We start from the raw sequence: 16,261 nt of genomic DNA on the forward strand, positions 1-16,261 counted from the left end.
CTTGTGTGTGTTGGGGAAGACCGAGCTTTGGGCGGTGAGAATTGGTGGGCTGAGATGATGGGGAGCCGGCGCCGTTGGCTGCAGGGCTACTACTAAGTATAGGTACAGACAGCTATACAACACTATGCGGCGGTGACCTGGACAATAATTGTTGAAGAGCAGATGCGACAGATGCTGGCAATGGTACAATCGTCTGGAGAGGACCGATTTTGATGCTGAGATGTCTCGATTGAATGCTGCTATTATTATGATTCACTCCATGCTGCGGATCTGCTCGGGGCTCACGGCACACACGGTGTTTTGTGGGCAGGAGAATAAATCCATCGATAATGCCCACCACAATACATCATATGGCGCCATGGTCCCCTAGAAGCTGCCCTGGAGGCAGCTGGCAGGGCTGGTATTTAGGCGGTGCTAGGCGGGTACTAGGCGGGTGTTAGGCTGGAACTGGCTGGAACTGGCTGGTACCGGCTGCTATTACTGGGCAGCACTGGGCGGAGGTCTGCGGGCGGTCCCAGCAGTTGGTAAGGGAGTGCTAGGGAGTGCTAGGGAGCAAAACCCGCGTACTGCTCACAGAATACCTTATTTTTTCTTTCTCTTTCTCTCCGTTGAGGGGTGGACCGCCCAATACGCCGCTATGATTGGTCAGACGGTCGCCGAAAGAGTGCTAGTGCCGTGGCCGAGTAGTCTGTACCCCAAAGAAAAAAGTCCCTGGCCCGGAGAGAAGGTGAGCTCGGACGCCCACCAGTGCCAGAAACTCACTTTTGATGAGCTTCACCTCCGAGACCGCCTTTTCTGCCACTACTCTTCCCTTTCTGCTCTTCCACGCTGTCGACTCTTGTTTCGTGACCTACTACTACATAGACATCTTGCCCTCAACAACACATCGTCGTCGCCAGTCTCAATCACATATTCTGGTCAGTCCAAGCTTTGCAATCCACCAGGTAAGCCGTGTGCTTTCATTCCCCGCTCAGCAATCCCCGAAGCCTCAGCGGAGTTTCCAAAGCCGTGCGGAATTGTTGGCTGTGCGACCTTTACTCCATTCCCGTAGTTTCTTTGGCCTCTCAGACCGTCTTTCTCTTTCTTGACGGACACTGTCTGTTCCCGCAAGATTTCTGTAAATTCTGCCACTCGCAGATTTGGCGGCCTCCACACCAGCATATGTCACTTTGAACGAACTTGACACTCACAATCGCTAGATCCCAACGCTCTCATATTCAAAATGTCTGCCAAGTCGATCCTCGAGGCTGATGGCAAGGCCATTCTCAACTACCACCTCACCAGAGCTCCCGTCATCAAGCCAACCCCATTGGCCAAATCTACAACCCACAACCCGCCAGCAAGACTCGCTTCTCTGCATTTCCCCGAGGATGCAAATGTTATGGATGTTTTGAACCAGGCCGAGGTCACATATCCCTGGCTGCTAGCAAAGGATGCCAAGTTCGTCGCAAAGCCAGATCAATTGATTAAGCGACGAGGGAAGAGTGGCCTGCTCGCCCTGAACAAGACATGGGCAGAGGCCAAGGAATGGATTGCGGCGCGAGCTGGCAAGGAGCAGCGTGTCGAGACAGTTGATGGTTATCTGAGGCAGTTCTTGGTCGAGCCATTCGTTCCTCACCCTGCCAACACCGAATACTACATCAACATCAACTCCGTGAGAGAGGTGAGTAGACTGCCAATTTCAATATCTCTTTTCTCTGCCTGAAAGAAGGACAACGCGAGTGCATGGTTTTGGACATGCAGAAACAGAGCTTAAAAGAGCGTCAAAAAGTATCCGGGTACGTGGACGAGGACGAAGTGCGCCTGTGGGTTTCGTCATCAAACGCCGACAGACAAAACGTCGCGCGGGCGAAAGAATGCACTCATCAAAGAGTGACCCACTAGGCAAGACTATCCAATTAAAATAACCACGTGCCTTGCATCTGATTATTGGCTATCAACATTATCGGCATTTGATTCGGTCATGATATTGCTTCTTGAAGCTCCTGTTGCGGTATTCCGTTGCACATTAGACGCGCCACCTCAATTGACACCGAACGACTGTCACGTGTGAACTCCGGCTAATTATCTCTCTCCCAGGGCGACTGGATTCTCTTCACCCACGAGGGTGGTGTTGACGTTGGTGATGTTGATGCCAAAGCAGAGAAGCTCCTCATCCCGGTCGATCTGTCAGAATATCCTTCAAATGATGAAATTGCGTCGACTCTTTTGAGCAAGGTTCCCAAGGGTGTACACAATGTCCTCGTCGACTTTATCTCAAGACTATACGCCGTCTACGTTGACTGCCAATTCACGTGAGTACAGTATATTTGTTGCCGAAGAGGACTATTCCTGACCTATCGTAGCTACCTCGAAATCAACCCTCTCGTTGTTATCCCCAACGCTGATGCCACGTCCGCCGAAGTTCACTTCTTGGATCTGGCTGCCAAGATTGACCAAACTGCAGAGTTTGAGTGTGGAAGCAAATGGGCCATCGCCCGCAGCCCTGCCGCTCTTGGTCTGACGAACGTAGCCGCGAAAGATGGCAAGGTCAACATCGACGCTGGCCCACCGATGGAGTTCCCCGCACCTTTTGGTCGTGAAATGAGCAAAGAGGAGGCCTATATCTCAGAGATGGATGCTAAGACTGGTGCCTCACTCAAGCTTACCATCCTCAACTCGCAAGGTCGCGTATGGACTCTTGTCGCTGGTGGTGGCGCTTCCGTCGTGTACGCTGATGCGATCGCTTCCGCTGGTTTTGCCAGCGAGCTTGCAAACTACGGCGAATACTCCGGTGCCCCGACGGAGACTCAGACTTACCACTACGCCCGTACCGTGCTTGATCTAATGCTTCGTGCTCCCATGAAGGAGGAAGGCAAGGTTCTATTCATCGGAGGCGGTATTGCCAACTTCACAAACGTCGCTTCGACTTTCAAGGGTGTCATTCGCGCTCTGCGCGAAGTCGCCCCCGTCTTAATCGAGCACAACACGTCAATCTGGGTGCGCCGTGCAGGTCCTAACTACCAGGAAGGACTGAAGAACATTAAGAATGTTGCTCAGGAGCTCAAGCTCAACATGCACGTGTATGGCCCTGAGATGCACGTATCCGGCATCGTTCCTCTCGCACTGCTCGGCAAGAAGAGCGACGTACAGGAATTCAGCGCTTAAGTGTAAAATACCATGTCCTCTTTCATGTTCATTACGACGGTGGTGTTATCGAATGGTCTAGCATGACTTGGGGAAAAGCAAAGGAATATAGACGTTTTGCAATGTGTCGCGTCTAATCCACCCGGCTATGGTTTGTCTTCCTCCTTGCTCTTCTTTTTGAGCAGGCTATTGCCATATTTTACTGCGCTGTTTGTCATACACACACACGTGCGCGCTATTAGCTGTCAAATAGAACGCTTTGATCTAGCCTATGACATGCCATGATATGATATGACATGATATGATACATTCCGCTTTGTGCTCGTGTGCAGTCGAACAAACGTTGCACCTTGCGTTAGTCCGTATGTCGGCAGGATAAGTACATCGAACTCGACATTCCGATTCATGCAAGGCGGCGCCGAACGAGCGAAAATGACCAATTAGGTATATGACTGTCACACTTTATTCTCATACAACTTCCACTTGAGTCGCACTCCTCCCCCCTCTCTCACAGCTCAACACTATTCAACACAATATAATCGAACTTACATGCGCAGTAGCTTCCCCCCTGCCCCTGCACCGGCTAGCTAGTCTTGGGCGCAAATAACATCAAGATCCTGGGTTGTCTTTGTTCTTTCTTCTTTTGGTCCTTTGTCCTACGTGAACGCGGTGTAGGCGCGAGGGGGGAGAGAGGGGGCGCTGCTGTGACTCGGGTTACTCGGGTCTCTGAACTCGGTGGGGAGGAGCTGAAGAGGCGGAAGCGGTGGAAGCGGTGGATTGTTATAATAATCCTGGGTAGTCTGTTAGGTTAGGTAGTCAGAGGGGCGATCTTGGTTCCTGCCTCACTTGGCAGTTGCCATTATAGCGGCAACTTCTGGAGTGACTCAATCCTCTCTCATACATCAACATTGCATTATGATATAGGTAAGTGTCTAGTCAGTATCCTCTCGGAGTTAAGCTTATGTGGTGATCTTTGCAGACTAGTTGAAGCAGACGAACATTTTCTGGCTATCGAGGTAGGTCTTTTCGGGAGACATTCACTCAGACAACACGACGCTAACCCAACCCGGCAATCCAAGAACCAACGACTACCATTCAGTATACAGGTCAAAACGAAAACATGTTTCTAGCTCGCACAGTTCCCCAAACCGAGCACATTCCAATATGATGATGAACCTCCGACGTCCTCTACCATATCTTGTGTCGTCATGCCGTCTCCGTGGCCGCCATGAACGCTAAGCTTAGCCGAGCTTCATGCTGAAGTGGGGAGCTCTACATTGGTTCTGCCGCGATTCAGATCCGTTCGCACGATGTTGTAGTGTGAGAGACTACCATAGACCGAGCGGATCCGGAATGTCTGCCTTGGTGATTGTACATGACTACAAGTCATTGCAATTCGTACTTTGGCTGCTTACTTCAGAGCACTCTTCAAAGTATCCTACCTGATATACATCGGAAAGATCAGAAGCTGTCGTTAGCCTCGTCGGAGTCATGATCCCACATCTCATGGATAATATCATGCTTCCCGTAAGGGATCATGTGCTTATATACTGCCTCGTCTCTCCTATACTGGCCATGGTCGTGTGGTCTGTGTATCAGACTTTCCTATCTCCCCTTTCGAGTGTGCCAGGCCCTTTCTGGGCGAAGTTCTCGAGGATATGGATTACATACCACGCTTATATTGGGGATATGCATCGCGTCATGATGGCCCTCCACAATGAGCATGGCGAATTGGTCAGAGTCGCGCCGAATGAACTGTACGTATTTACCCCTTTCAAATACACTGTACCTACTCCGACTGACAGAACTTAGGAGCACATCATCCCTCTCAGCAATCAAAACAATCTATGGTATCTTGCCTCCCTCCCTGCCTTCCCCCAGGTCTCCATAACAAAGAAAACCAACTAACACCCCTCAGGTCCGGGCTCTAAATTCCGCAAATCAGACTGGTACTCCGTCTGGCAAGGCCACCGCAAATTCGACCTCTTCGCCGAACGCTCCGAATCCGTCCACTCTACGCAACGTCGCTTCGTCGCACGCGCCTACGCCATGGAATCCCTCAAAGACTTCGGCCCCTACGTCGACGACGCAATCCGTGTCCTTCTCGCCCAACTGACCGCCCTGAACAAGCACCGCAATTCAATCGACCTGGGCCTCTGGATCCAACTCTTCGCCTTCGACATCATTGGCGAGATCACATTCTCCAAACGCTTCGGCTTCCTGGACGTCGGCGCCGACGATCATGATGGCAGTAGCTTCGCCCAGATCACAGCCGCCATGCGCAGCGCAAGCTGGATCGGCCAGTACCCGGCCCTGTTCTGGCTGCACGAGTACCTCGTCCAACCCGTGCTAGGCAACAAACTCGCTATCAACATGCGCCACGGCAGCATCCGCACATTCGCCCAGCGCGAGATCATCGCGCGCGCCGACCGCGGCAGTGATCATGCCGACATGCTAGACAAGCTCAACAAAGTCCACGTCGCGAAACCAAGACAGTTCAGCAGCGCAGATGTGGCAAGCATGGTAACGAGCAACATCTTCGCGGGCAGCGACACGACGGCGATCAGTGTGCGCAGCATCGTGTTCCATCTGCTCACGTACCCGGCGTGCAAGGCGCGGCTGATGGCGGAGATCGACGAGCGCAAGGGCGCGGGCGAGCTGAGCGATCCGGTGACGTTTGAGGAGGCAAGCGGGATGCCGTATTTGCAGGCTGTCATATACGAGGCTCTGCGGCTTCATCCTGCGATTGGGATGAATATGCCGCGGGTCGTTCCGCCTGGGGACGGGTTGACGATTGGACAGGTCTGTGTACCGCCTGGAGCGGTTGTTGGGGCGAATGCGTGGGTGACGGGGAGGGATAAGACTGTGTATGGCGAGGATGCAGATGAATTTCGACCGGAACGATGGATGGGTGAGGATACAGGGGATTTACATCGGTACTTTTTCGCGTTTGGGGGTGGGGCCCGGATGTGTATTGGGCGGAGTGAGTAGACTCAGGGGTAGTAGGGGCTTTCTTGGATCGAGCACAGGCTGACATGAGGAGCAGATGTATCGTGGTTGGAGATGTCGAAGCTGATTCCGACGCTGTTTCAGCACTTTGATATGGAGCTGGTCGAGCCTGATAAGCCGTTGACGGAGGTCTGTTGGTGGGTGGTGCCTCTCTGTAATTGTAGTGGAGTGTGAGCTGACAATTAGCTGTAGGTGGATGGTGATGCAATCGGGTCTGCATGTGCGACTACGCCCTAGACACGGTTAGTTTCTCAACCCACGGACGGAAGTCTGTGCAGTTGGCATTGATGAATGTTGTACCGTTATTCGAGCAAGAATCTTTGGTCAGCAGCATATCAGCCTACCGAAGACGACGTCTCACTCACATAACAATCAACCACGCGCAGTCATCGTTCACAGACAGGTACTGAACAAAATTTAGAACGAAGAGACGGGGTGGAACCTCAATCGCTTCAGGTATGTGTGTTTGTGTGTGTGTGTGTGTATATTTACTTCCAAAACCGCCCGGTCCAAGGAGACAGACAGTTATCTCCTGCTGCTAAAGGGGGGGGCGGACAGCATATCTGACAGAAGAATTCCGTCATTCATTCAACCAAAATCATCTCCCAACATGGCAGGACTGGCGCCGGGAGGGCCTCCACATCCTTCCTCCTCCTCCTCCTCCCAAAGCCAAAAAATCAATATGTAAGTATAGCGAACGATCGCCTACTGAGTAGTAACAACAGCACGCCGCTTTCCACCGCGTGCATACAGTCAAGTCGAGGTAAGTCAATTCAAATGGGCATGGCATCGTCAAGATCGCAAAAATGTGCGACCCGCTGCGTGTTTCGTAAAAAAAAGTCATGATCATCGGAATTCGATTGCGCCCACGCATCCATGATCTTCAACATGTTCCAGTTCCAGCTGTTGATACCTGAAGGTCAAGTCAGTCAGCATATGCTGGATGGGCGAAGATACAGGCATGTTTTCTTGAGGGGGCCACTTACTTTTCACTCTTTGCGTGAAAGTAGATCCCACTGACCGTCCCGGACACCTGATTGAAGCATATGTAGTAGAAGCCTTCGAAGCTCGCGCCAGATATCGTTCGGACCCGATGATCCGGCACCAGGAAGTATTCTTTCCACCTCATGAAGATGTTCTCTCGTTGGGCAAAGTTTTTGAAGTTGAAATCCGGTCGTTTCGCAGCTTTGGCAAGAGGCCTCCAGGCCGGGAATCGGCCCCAATGCTGCATGTCTGTCTTCTCATTGGAGCCCCATTCCGAATGTCGGGTCTGGAAAGTGTGTTTCGTGCCAATGATTTCGCCTTCGAAGTAGGTTGTCAAGGTAGGATGGTCTTGTGTGAGTCCTATGCTTGTTTAGTTTTCGAATGGTCCATGATGTAATATTATGGAGGGCTCCTACCCTGAATCCGGAGATAACCACACAAAAACGACTCCTCCATATCCACGTGCTTTATCTCGACTTGGACATGGTACGTCTGGCGATCGGACTTTTGCGTGCCTTTGAATTTGCTCCCATGGCGGAGGAATGAACAGGTGGAGTTAGGTGCGAACTGCAAAAGTGTACCAATTAGTCAATTTTATCACCAAGAAGGGCGTAGCTGGATAGAACGTACTCGATGCTTGGGGAATGGCGAATTGCTGACGGTTGGATATGTCGGCGAATTGGCTTCACCTGATGATGACGTGGATACAGGCGAGAGCTGTGCGCGCGTATCACAGTCCGATGAGTCTTCGACCGTGCTCAAGGGACTGGGTGCATCCTTGGTAGAGTCGTCTTGCTGCTCGGTGTCTGCATGCTTGTTGTGCGCGTGTTCTGCTTCTGTTTCTGTTTCTGCTGTTTCAGTTGTTGTTGCTGGAGACTCTAGTAGTAGAGCATCGTCAGTATCGGCGGGCGGAGGTGTTGGTTGTTGCAAAGGCGCGGTGCTCGAGGAATCATCATAGTCCTCGACAACGTCCGACTGAAGCGATTCTTCGGTCGATTGGGGAGTGTAGATGTGGACTTGCTCGGGCGGACATAGCGAGGATTGGCTTGCGCGTTCGGGCGGAGGCGTGAGCAGAGGCGAAATGCTCGGGACACTTGGTGTTGGCATCGTGTTGTGAGGTAGTTCGTCCTGTTGTGGGAGACTTTGTTGGGTGGTGGGTGGGGAAACGAAAACTACGACGAGCTGTACATATGGGAAGAAGGTGTGATAACAGGGGAATTAGACGGGGAAAGAATAGAACAATTACTGTAGTAGGTGAGAACAACACGGGAAGCAACAGAAAAGGTAATTTATACGTGCGCAAACAGAAGGGCGCGAAGCATGGCTTTTGGTGTGTGGTGTGGGGATTGTGAAAGAGTATGGATAGGTAGAGTAAAGACTGCTGCTGAGACTGAGCGGGCATGAAGGAAAGATGGCGAGCTAGGTAGGGTTTGCCGTTGCGGGTGGTGGAAGCTGATTGGCCACGGCCCCCCGACTTGTGGGGGAGGAAGGAGAGGAAGCCCGCTCACCACCAAATGGAATTCGTGGCCAGCGGTTCTGCATACTAATTAGATACATAAGCCCAGCAGCCAGCAACCAGCCAGCCAACAGCGCCCAGGTTTGCCAGCTCCTCCTGTGGCGATAATGCACGTGTGATTTCTCGATAGAATGGATGCACTCACCGCCCCCGCTCGTGACCTTCGCTTGCATTTCTCGTCATGCAAAAGATCTTCTTCATCTTCACCGGATGCCTCTCGCCACTTTTGTGTCAACTGTCCGTCGAATTGCGCATTCATACTCTTCCAAGTTAGTGTAAACACATATATCACAGCTTGGGCCTGATATGTCAGGAATGACACCTGTCATGGTCATTTGCATGGACCACTAGGCGATCGAATGACCAGCCAGCCCTACCGGTCGCATCCCGGCAGATGGACAGCCTTATGGGTATAGGTACGCTTAAAACATTCCGGGTCTGTGTCTATTGTCATTTCAACACTTGAACATCACTGTGACAGCTATACGATTAGGCGCCACTGGATCCGTCAATTGATTGACCTTGATTCAATATACATACATTTATCCATTGACTGCATAGCTGTGTGGCTTCGGTCCTGGCATTTATTCAGCGACTCCAAGTTAGGGTGCTGTTGTCTCATATAGAGAATGGAATAATAAAGTATTTGTTATGGATTGTTTCCTCGTCCTGTAATCATGGGACGCTGCTCCTCATATGACGCGTTCCTTCATCGCCCCTCAAATTGGTTTAATCTGCTCGACTTAGCACAAAGCGAAAACATGTACGTGCAGGGTCCAGAAATACCTTGAAGTGAAGAGATATCAGCGAGAAAACGAGCGCCTTAAGATCTTGTACCAAGTAGTAGAACACTCGTAGGCCTTCAGGATCCTGAGATTCTGTGACGTCGACTAGGGAGCCAATTTTGGCAGTCTAAAAATAATGAGCGACTTATGATCTGGTTTGACAGCCACAAGGCATTTCATACCTCGAAAGATATGTGCTCATTACCCATGCGTATTTCGAGCTCCTGGCGACCATCTTTGTTCTTCTGCGGCCATTTGGTGTCATCTTCCCTGAGAGAGAGTTAGCCTCGTGAAAGCAGCAAGTTCACATGGAACCTACTTCATGATTTCGCTGTCCTTGATAATACGCTTAATTTCAGCAATCATCAGAGAACTGACACACACTTGAGGAAGAATGTCAGTTCAGTTAATCGGAATCGGGTTTCTGCCATACTTTCTTTGCGGATTAGTGAGTCGTTTCGGTAGTTTGAATTGTTCGCGTATCTGGCGGATGCGCTTCGGCCATCGCCCAGGGCACGGAAATCGAATTCTGATATTGTCAACGGAAACTCTGATGGGACATGACGAATGTCTGTTACCAAGAAATTCATGACCGAATCGGCCTGAATGTCCAGAGCTGTGGGGATTTAGTGTGTAATCACGAGTATGTGCAAATACTGACTAGTATCTGACGTAAAAAGGCTCGCTGGATGCAGCCATAACTGCAAGCTGAGAGCAAGATCGTCAGGATGAGCTCGAGAGGTATTTATAAATCACACTGCTCCAGAACGTTGTTGGTCTAGACTGTAGAAGTTCGCAAACATCAACGCGGTCGTGCAGGCCGTTCTGCCAAGGCGGTGAACGCCAAAGGTGTTTAGCGAGACCTTTCTCCTGGGAACACCTGTAATGTTGTTTCATGGAGGCGCTGACGACCACTCTTTCATACAAAGGACTTCCTCGATATCCGTAATCATAGAGCCAATCCGCCTCCCTCCGTATTGACTGCCGCATATTCCTCCTCGCCCGCACGAAATACACCCTGAGCGTTCTCTGCCCCACCAATTGCAACGTTTCCAATTGCGGGCTGAGCTGCACCTCTGACCCAAATACATCCAGTGCCTCAGAGGGAGGCCGAAGACATACGTACCTGAATGAGTTTGGGCTAGCTGCTTCAGCCTTCCAGTTCGCAAGATGGCGACGTTCCTCGACAATGCATACAGCCTGGTCCACCAGGACAATTCGGCAGACCAGCCAACACAACAGGAGTTGAAGACGCAACTAGAAAAAGGCACAGATGAGACGAAGGTAGAAACAATGAAGCGCATATTGACAGTAATGTTGAATGGCGACCCGATGCCGAACCTATTGATGCATATAATCCGATTCGTCATGCCATCAAAGTCCAAACCTTTGAAGAAGCTCCTTTACCTATACTACGAGATATGTCCGAAGCATGATAGCAGTGGTAAGCTGAGACAGGAATGGATATTGGTTTGGTAAGTGACCATACCGTGGAGCGGCTTGCAATAATTGACTGGGATTAGTAACGGCATGCGATTCGATCTACAACATCCCAACGAATATGTTCGAGGAAGCACGCTCCGCTTCGTCACCAAGCTCAGAGATGCTGAGCTAGTGGAACCTCTCTTACAGCCAGCTCGTCAATGTCTCGAACATAGACACGCTTATGTGCGCAAGAACGCCGTGTACGCCATCGCTTCCATTTACCAACATCTCGAAGCTCTTATACCGGATGCGCCAGACATTCTGTTCAACTTTCTGGAAGAAGAGAACGATGCCACTTGTAAGAGGAATGCGTTTGCTGCACTTGTGTCAATCAGTCATGAAAAAGCATTGGAATATCTCAGCGGTGTATTTGACGGTATACCAAACGCAGATGAACTATTGCAATTGGCAGAACTAGAGTTTATCCGGAAAGATTCCGTCGCAAACCCTCAAAACAAGGCCAGGTACTTGAGACTCATCTTTGACCTTCTGGAGGCCAACACTGCCACTGTTGTGTACGAAGCGGCGTCTTCTTTGACAGCCTTGACAAATAACCCCGTTGCTGTAAAGGCTGCCGCTGCAAAATTCATCGATCTTGCGATTAAGGAGCCTGACAACAATGTAAAGTTGATTGTTCTTGAGAAAGTCAATCAGCTCAGGCAGAAGAATGAGGGTATCCTCGACGATTTGACCATGGAAATCCTTCGTGTTCTTTCAAGTCCTGATCTCGACGTGCGGCGGAAAGCTCTGTCTCTTGCTTTGGACATGGTGTCAAGCAAGAACGTCGAAGAGGTCATTCTGCTCTTGAAAAAGGAGTTGGCCAAGACCGTAGATGAGCAGTACGAAAAGAGCACTGAGTACCGCACCCTCCTCATTCATTCGATTCACCAGTGCGCAATCAAGTTCTCCGAGGTTGCTGCAAGTGTCGTCGACTCTCTCATGGACTTTATCGCCGATTTCAACAATGCTTCCGCTGTAGATGTTATCTCATTTGTCAAAGAAGTCGTGGAGCGATTTCCGAATCTTCGTGGAAATATTGTGGCGCGGTTAGTGTCGACTCTCAACGAGGTCCGAGCTGGCAAAGTCTACCGTGGAGCTCTTTGGATCGTCGGTGAATATTCCACAGAGGCGACCGACATTAGAGAAGCTTGGAAGTGCATTCGCTCTAGCCTTGGCGAGATTCCTATCCTTGCGTCAGAGCAACGGTTGCTTGAAGAAGTGCCTGACACCACCGAAAGCGAGCTGAAAGATCAGGTCAATGGCCATGCGAAGGGCTCCGCACCAACTGGATCCCGGAAGGTTCTCGCCGATGGTACCTATGCCACAGAGAGCGCTTTGACAAGCCAAGCTGCAGTGAAGGCTAAACTTGAAGCTGTTAAAGCTGCCCAGAAGCCTCCTCTTAGACAGCTCATTCTGGATGGCGATTATTATCTTGCGACCGTCCTCTCGTCGACGCTAACAAAGCTGGTCATGAGACATGCGGAGATCTCCAAAGACACTGCTCGCACGAATGCTCTCAAAGCTGAAGCTATGCTGATACTCATCTCAATAATCCGCGTCGGCCAATCTCAGTTCGTCAAGCAGCCTATCGATGAAGATTCTGTCGATCGTATCATGTCTTGTGTTCGTTCGCTAGCAGAATTCAGTCAACGTAAGGAGTTGGAGACGGTCTTCCTGGAGGATACCCGGAAGGCATTTCGTGCTATGGTGCAGACGGAGGAGAAGAAGCGTGCCGCAAAAGAGGCTGTGGAGAAAGCAAAGAGCGCAGTCCAAGTCGACGACGTTGTCAGTATTAGACAGTTGTCTAAGAAGAACACCATGGACGGTGGCGATGAGATTGACTTGGATCTTGAGAAAGCTACTGGTGGAGACAGTGCCACGGAAGATCTGACCTCGAAACTGAGCAGGGTAGTACAGTTGACCGGATTCTCTGACCCCGTCTACGCCGAGGCCTATGTCAAGGTGCACCAGTTTGACATTGTCCTCGATGTATTGCTTGTCAATCAGACCTCCGAGACTCTCCAGAATCTTTCGGTCGAATTTGCAACTCTCGGCGATCTCAAGGTTGTCGAGAGACCCACGACCCAAAATCTTAGCGCACACGATTTCTTAAACGTACAAGCTACGATCAAAGTATCTTCCACTGACACCGGTGTCATCTTTGGAAACGTTGTCTATGACGGCGCAAGTTCCACAGAGAGCAATGTTGTCATTCTGAACGATGTCCATGTCGATATCATGGACTACATCCAGCCTGCCCAATGCACAGAGACGCAATTCAGGACAATGTGGACCGAATTTGAATGGGAAAACAAGGTCAACATCAATTCCAAGGTAAAGACGTTACGTGAATTCCTAAAACAGCTAATGGCGAGCACGAATATGAGCTGCCTCACTCCCGAGGCGTCCATGAAAGGAGACTGCCAATTTCTAAGTGCAAATCTATATGCTAGGAGCGTCTTCGGTGAGTTATGTTTAGTTTCCTATTGGTCGCATTTCACTAACTGCTACCGTAGGCGAGGATGCACTGGCGAATTTAAGTATTGAGAAGGAAGGTGATGATGGTCCGATTACTGGCTTCGTACGAATTCGAAGTCGCTCACAAGGCCTGGCCTTGAGCCTTGGGTCATTGAAGGGGCTGAACAAGGTTGGAACAACATGATATGTGAAAATTAATGATCAGAAAGCAAAAATGTCAACGAGCCACCACGTCAGCTACTCTGATGGACTGCCGCTCGGCTACCTATGGTGTTTATAGAGCGACACGACGGCTTCCGGAGTGCTACATGTTTTTGGTACTGATGGAATCTATCCGAGGGACGTGTAGGCCCGCTCCAAGTCTAGAATTCCAAAATGGTCGTCTGGAGTGCAGTAATACCAGCATGATGGGTACAGAATCGACGAATGCTGAATAGTTGTGATGTATAGGTGCGACACGTGACCCCGCCGTCAACGCCTTGTAGAAAGCGGCACCGTGTATGAATAAGTATCTCACTACACCGAACTGGAAACATGGCATGCGACTCGGTTGAATGCCTCGGCCAGCCCACTGCAGGGACGTGTACATTATGCTGCATCAAGCATATTAATTATTGGCTTACTTGTTAATGCTACCTTGACCTGGGACGCCTGTACGCCACCCGAGATTCCCGTTCCCGTCTCGCTTGCTTCCGATAGAGAGAGGTACGCGCGGTACTTCCAGGTTGTGACTCTACTCCCCTTCCCTCCTTCCATCTTACATTATGTCTTCACGGTGAACCCTTGGCTCTGCCTTGTGGATATTTCTTTGTATACCTACTACGCGCCGTCATGTCCGAGATTGCCGAAACATCCAACCCTTTCAACGATTCAGACGGTCTCGCCAATGCGACACTCCCGGTTGGGCGCAATGTCTCGCTGACGCTGGGTACTGACGCTCTCGTCGTGCTTGGTAATGACCCACGTAAATGTTCCTTCGAACAAATGCTGAAGTAACTAGATGAAGCATTTGGGGACAAGCAGAGCTGGAATTGCTTTGGCTTGCTTTCGAGCAGTAAGCTCTCTCACGTCACCCCGCAGGACCTCATCCCAAGCTTATACGTCTTGCAGGAAACAAAACTACCCGTTCTATTCCATTCTTTAATGTCCTCTGGGCCGAAGCAACCGAATTCGACATCACTATCACTTATGCCCACAACGTGTCGAAGAAGACAGCCCGTCCGAGCAATATACACTATCTGATTGAGAAGACCGACCATGCACGAGCGGTAGCCTGGGTTGCGCGTTTACTGGACCGCGCATATGGAGCGGCTCAGAAGCGCAAACGTATAAAGGTTCTGGTCAATCCTTTCGGCGGCCAGGGCGGCGCTGAGAAATACTATTTACGCGATATCGAGCCGATACTTGCGGCAGCGCGGTGCGAGATCGACGTTGAGAAGACACAATACGGAGGTCATGCTGTAGATTTGGTCGAGAAGCTGGACATCGATCAATGGGATGTCATCGCATGCTGCTCAGGCGATGGTGTGCCCCATGAAGTGTTCAACGGCCTAGCGAAGAAGAAGAACGCTGCTCGTGCCTTACACCAAGTTGCCGTTGTGCAATTCCCATGCGGATCTGGAAACGCAATGAGCATCAACTTGAATGGAACAAACTCGCCTAGCCTCGCCGCTATTGCCGTTGTCAAAGGCCTCCGTACCCCCCTCGATCTCATATCCGTCACTCAGGACGACAAGCGCATTCTCTCCTTTCTCTCTCAATCCGCCGGCATGGTCGCCGAATGTGATCTTGGCACCGAGAACCTTCGTTGGCTTGGTAGTGCGCGTTTCGACGTTGGTTTTCTCTTGCGTGTTCTTAGTGGCCGAGTCATGTATCCCGCCGACGTTGCAATCGCCCTCGAAGATGACTCGAAAACATCCATTCGGGAGACGTACCGTCGCGAACATTCGCGCAGCCCACCCGCCAGTGACTCTCGAATCCCCCCAGCTGTAGACTCATCACTTCCACCGCTGGAGTTTGGAACCGTGAATGACCCTTTACCATCTGGGTGGGCACTCATACCGTACGACACCCTCAGCACCTTTTACGTGGGCAACATGACGTACATGGCTCCCAATGCGCCCTTCTTCCCAATGGCATTGCCAACAGATGGCTGCGCAGACTTTATCACAGTCCCTGGTACTGTACCAAAGCTAGAGTCGTTGAGCATTGGCATTGCGGTGGAGAAGGGGACCTTCGTGGACAAGGATTACGTGGCATATAAGAAGATTCGTGCATACCGTTTCATTCCACGGAGGATACCTCATCGCAAAGGCGAAAAGGAGAATGGATATATAAGTATTGATGGCGAAAGCGTACCATTTCGGCCTTTCCAGGCCGAAGTGCATCCTGGGCTGGGAACTGTTCTCAGCCGGAGCGGGCACATCTACGAAAAACAACGGTAAGGCATGAAGGCAATGCTGTTTGTCCTTTTCCTTTCTTTTCTTTTTCTTTGGATGATCGGAGATGGGGCGAAACGAGAGTAGAGCAGCACTACGGCACCTAGTCTCAGCATTTGCAGGCGATTTCTTCCCCTTGTTTATACCCACTTGTACGCTAGCACAGCACCATACATTTTCGAATTTGGCCACATTGTATTTTTTTTTCTCGTTGTAAGAAGAAATTCTTGTCTGGACGGATCTCGGGCATTGGCGTTTTTTGTTTCGTATAGGATCGTGGTGTGGACTGCATACATGTATTTATTCGGGTATGTATCTCGAGAGTAGTGAAGGTATAAAGGTTTACTTGATTGTCAATCACCATTGTCATACTCCTTTCTCTTGCTGTGGTTCTCTTACGCTTTCGAATTGCATGATGTGTTCTCGTCGCGCACTCGTTC

General features: G+C 50.6%; 7 protein-coding genes across 7 annotated transcripts; 4 read left to right on the forward strand and 3 right to left on the reverse strand.

The window, feature by feature from the left end:
• Positions 1–1,222: 1,222 nt before the first annotated feature.
• EJ05DRAFT_496519 (glutathione synthetase ATP-binding domain-like protein) lies at positions 1,223–3,147 on the forward strand (the record flags this gene model as incomplete). Its single annotated transcript, XM_033746404.1, has 3 exons — positions 1,223–1,663; positions 2,080–2,294; positions 2,346–3,147. The coding sequence occupies 3 exons, from the start codon at positions 1,223–1,225 to the stop codon at positions 3,145–3,147; spliced, it is 1,458 nt and encodes a 485-aa protein (XP_033604066.1).
• A 1,554-nt stretch (positions 3,148–4,701) lies between these two features.
• On the forward strand, positions 4,702–6,309 carry EJ05DRAFT_491391 (cytochrome P450; the record flags this gene model as incomplete). Its single annotated transcript, XM_033745974.1, has 4 exons — positions 4,702–4,883; positions 4,939–4,976; positions 5,045–6,109; positions 6,173–6,309. 4 exons carry the CDS (start codon positions 4,702–4,704, stop codon positions 6,307–6,309), a joined length of 1,422 nt encoding a protein of 473 aa, XP_033604067.1.
• An 808-nt stretch (positions 6,310–7,117) lies between these two features.
• On the reverse strand, positions 7,118–7,659 carry EJ05DRAFT_434366 (uncharacterized protein; the record flags this gene model as incomplete). Its single annotated transcript, XM_033741655.1, has 2 exons — positions 7,118–7,479; positions 7,536–7,659. Coding segments are annotated over 2 exons (486 nt in total), but the record flags the coding sequence as incomplete, so codon positions are not given.
• On the reverse strand, positions 7,617–8,572 carry EJ05DRAFT_178534 (uncharacterized protein). The gene has a single exon (XM_033739572.1). The coding sequence runs from the start codon at positions 8,224–8,226 to the stop codon at positions 7,717–7,719; it is 510 nt and encodes a 169-aa protein (XP_033604069.1). The 5' UTR covers positions 8,227–8,572; the 3' UTR covers positions 7,617–7,716.
• A 555-nt stretch (positions 8,573–9,127) lies between these two features.
• EJ05DRAFT_472596 (Mago nashi protein) lies at positions 9,128–10,225 on the reverse strand. Its single transcript, XM_033743217.1, has 7 exons — positions 10,082–10,225; positions 9,999–10,036; positions 9,854–9,949; positions 9,740–9,803; positions 9,603–9,690; positions 9,422–9,547; positions 9,128–9,369 (listed from the first exon to the last, which is right to left on the reverse strand). The coding sequence occupies exons 1-7, from the start codon at positions 10,117–10,119 to the stop codon at positions 9,355–9,357; spliced, it is 465 nt and encodes a 154-aa protein (XP_033604070.1). The 5' UTR covers positions 10,120–10,225; the 3' UTR covers positions 9,128–9,354.
• A 150-nt stretch (positions 10,226–10,375) lies between these two features.
• Positions 10,376–13,880, forward strand: EJ05DRAFT_534999 (Coatomer, beta subunit). The gene is made up of 3 exons (XM_033749222.1): positions 10,376–10,895; positions 10,944–13,369; positions 13,422–13,880. Exons 1-3 carry the CDS (start codon positions 10,591–10,593, stop codon positions 13,565–13,567), a joined length of 2,877 nt encoding a protein of 958 aa, XP_033604071.1. The 5' UTR covers positions 10,376–10,590; the 3' UTR covers positions 13,568–13,880.
• Positions 13,881–14,092: 212 nt separating this feature from the next.
• EJ05DRAFT_178894 (sphingoid long chain base kinase 4) lies at positions 14,093–15,979 on the forward strand. The gene is made up of 3 exons (XM_033739573.1): positions 14,093–14,335; positions 14,384–14,437; positions 14,494–15,979. The coding sequence occupies exons 1-3, from the start codon at positions 14,215–14,217 to the stop codon at positions 15,825–15,827; spliced, it is 1,509 nt and encodes a 502-aa protein (XP_033604072.1). The 5' UTR covers positions 14,093–14,214; the 3' UTR covers positions 15,828–15,979.
• Positions 15,980–16,261: the final 282 nt, after the last annotated feature.

Source organism: Pseudovirgaria hyperparasitica (genome assembly GCF_010093815.1).
Source record: "Pseudovirgaria hyperparasitica strain CBS 121739 unplaced genomic scaffold EJ05scaffold_2, whole genome shotgun sequence".
NCBI lineage: Eukaryota > Fungi > Ascomycota > Dothideomycetes > Acrospermales > Acrospermaceae > Pseudovirgaria > Pseudovirgaria hyperparasitica.

What these genes read in the sequence shown, in the direction of transcription:
- EJ05DRAFT_178534 (XM_033739572.1), bottom strand. Translation starts at nt 8,226, where the DNA reads ATGCCAACACCAAGTGTCCCGAGCATTTCGCCTCTGCTCACGCCTCCG.
- EJ05DRAFT_472596 (XM_033743217.1), bottom strand. Translation starts at nt 10,119, where the DNA reads ATGGCTGCATCCAGCGAGCCTTTTTACGTCAGATACTA. An exon ending in CCTTTTTACGTCAGATACTA is followed by an intron (nt 10,037 to 10,081) that starts GTCAGTATTTGC and finishes AAATCCCCACAG; the next exon opens with CTCTGGACATTCAGGCCGAT. An exon ending in ATGAGCACATATCTTTCGAG is followed by an intron (nt 9,548 to 9,602) that starts GTATGAAATGCC and finishes CATTATTTTTAG; the next exon opens with ACTGCCAAAATTGGCTCCCT.
- EJ05DRAFT_534999 (XM_033749222.1), top strand. Translation starts at nt 10,591, where the DNA reads ATGGCGACGTTCCTCGACAATGCATACAGCCTGGTCCACCAGGACAAT. An exon ending in CAGGAATGGATATTGGTTTG is followed by an intron (nt 10,896 to 10,943) that starts GTAAGTGACCAT and finishes GACTGGGATTAG; the next exon opens with TAACGGCATGCGATTCGATC. An exon ending in ATATGCTAGGAGCGTCTTCG is followed by an intron (nt 13,370 to 13,421) that starts GTGAGTTATGTT and finishes CTGCTACCGTAG; the next exon opens with GCGAGGATGCACTGGCGAAT.
- EJ05DRAFT_178894 (XM_033739573.1), top strand. Translation starts at nt 14,215, where the DNA reads ATGTCCGAGATTGCCGAAACATCCAACCCTTTCAACGATTCAGACGGT. An exon ending in TGACGCTCTCGTCGTGCTTG is followed by an intron (nt 14,336 to 14,383) that starts GTAATGACCCAC and finishes TGAAGTAACTAG; the next exon opens with ATGAAGCATTTGGGGACAAG. An exon ending in CTTTGGCTTGCTTTCGAGCA is followed by an intron (nt 14,438 to 14,493) that starts GTAAGCTCTCTC and finishes TACGTCTTGCAG; the next exon opens with GAAACAAAACTACCCGTTCT.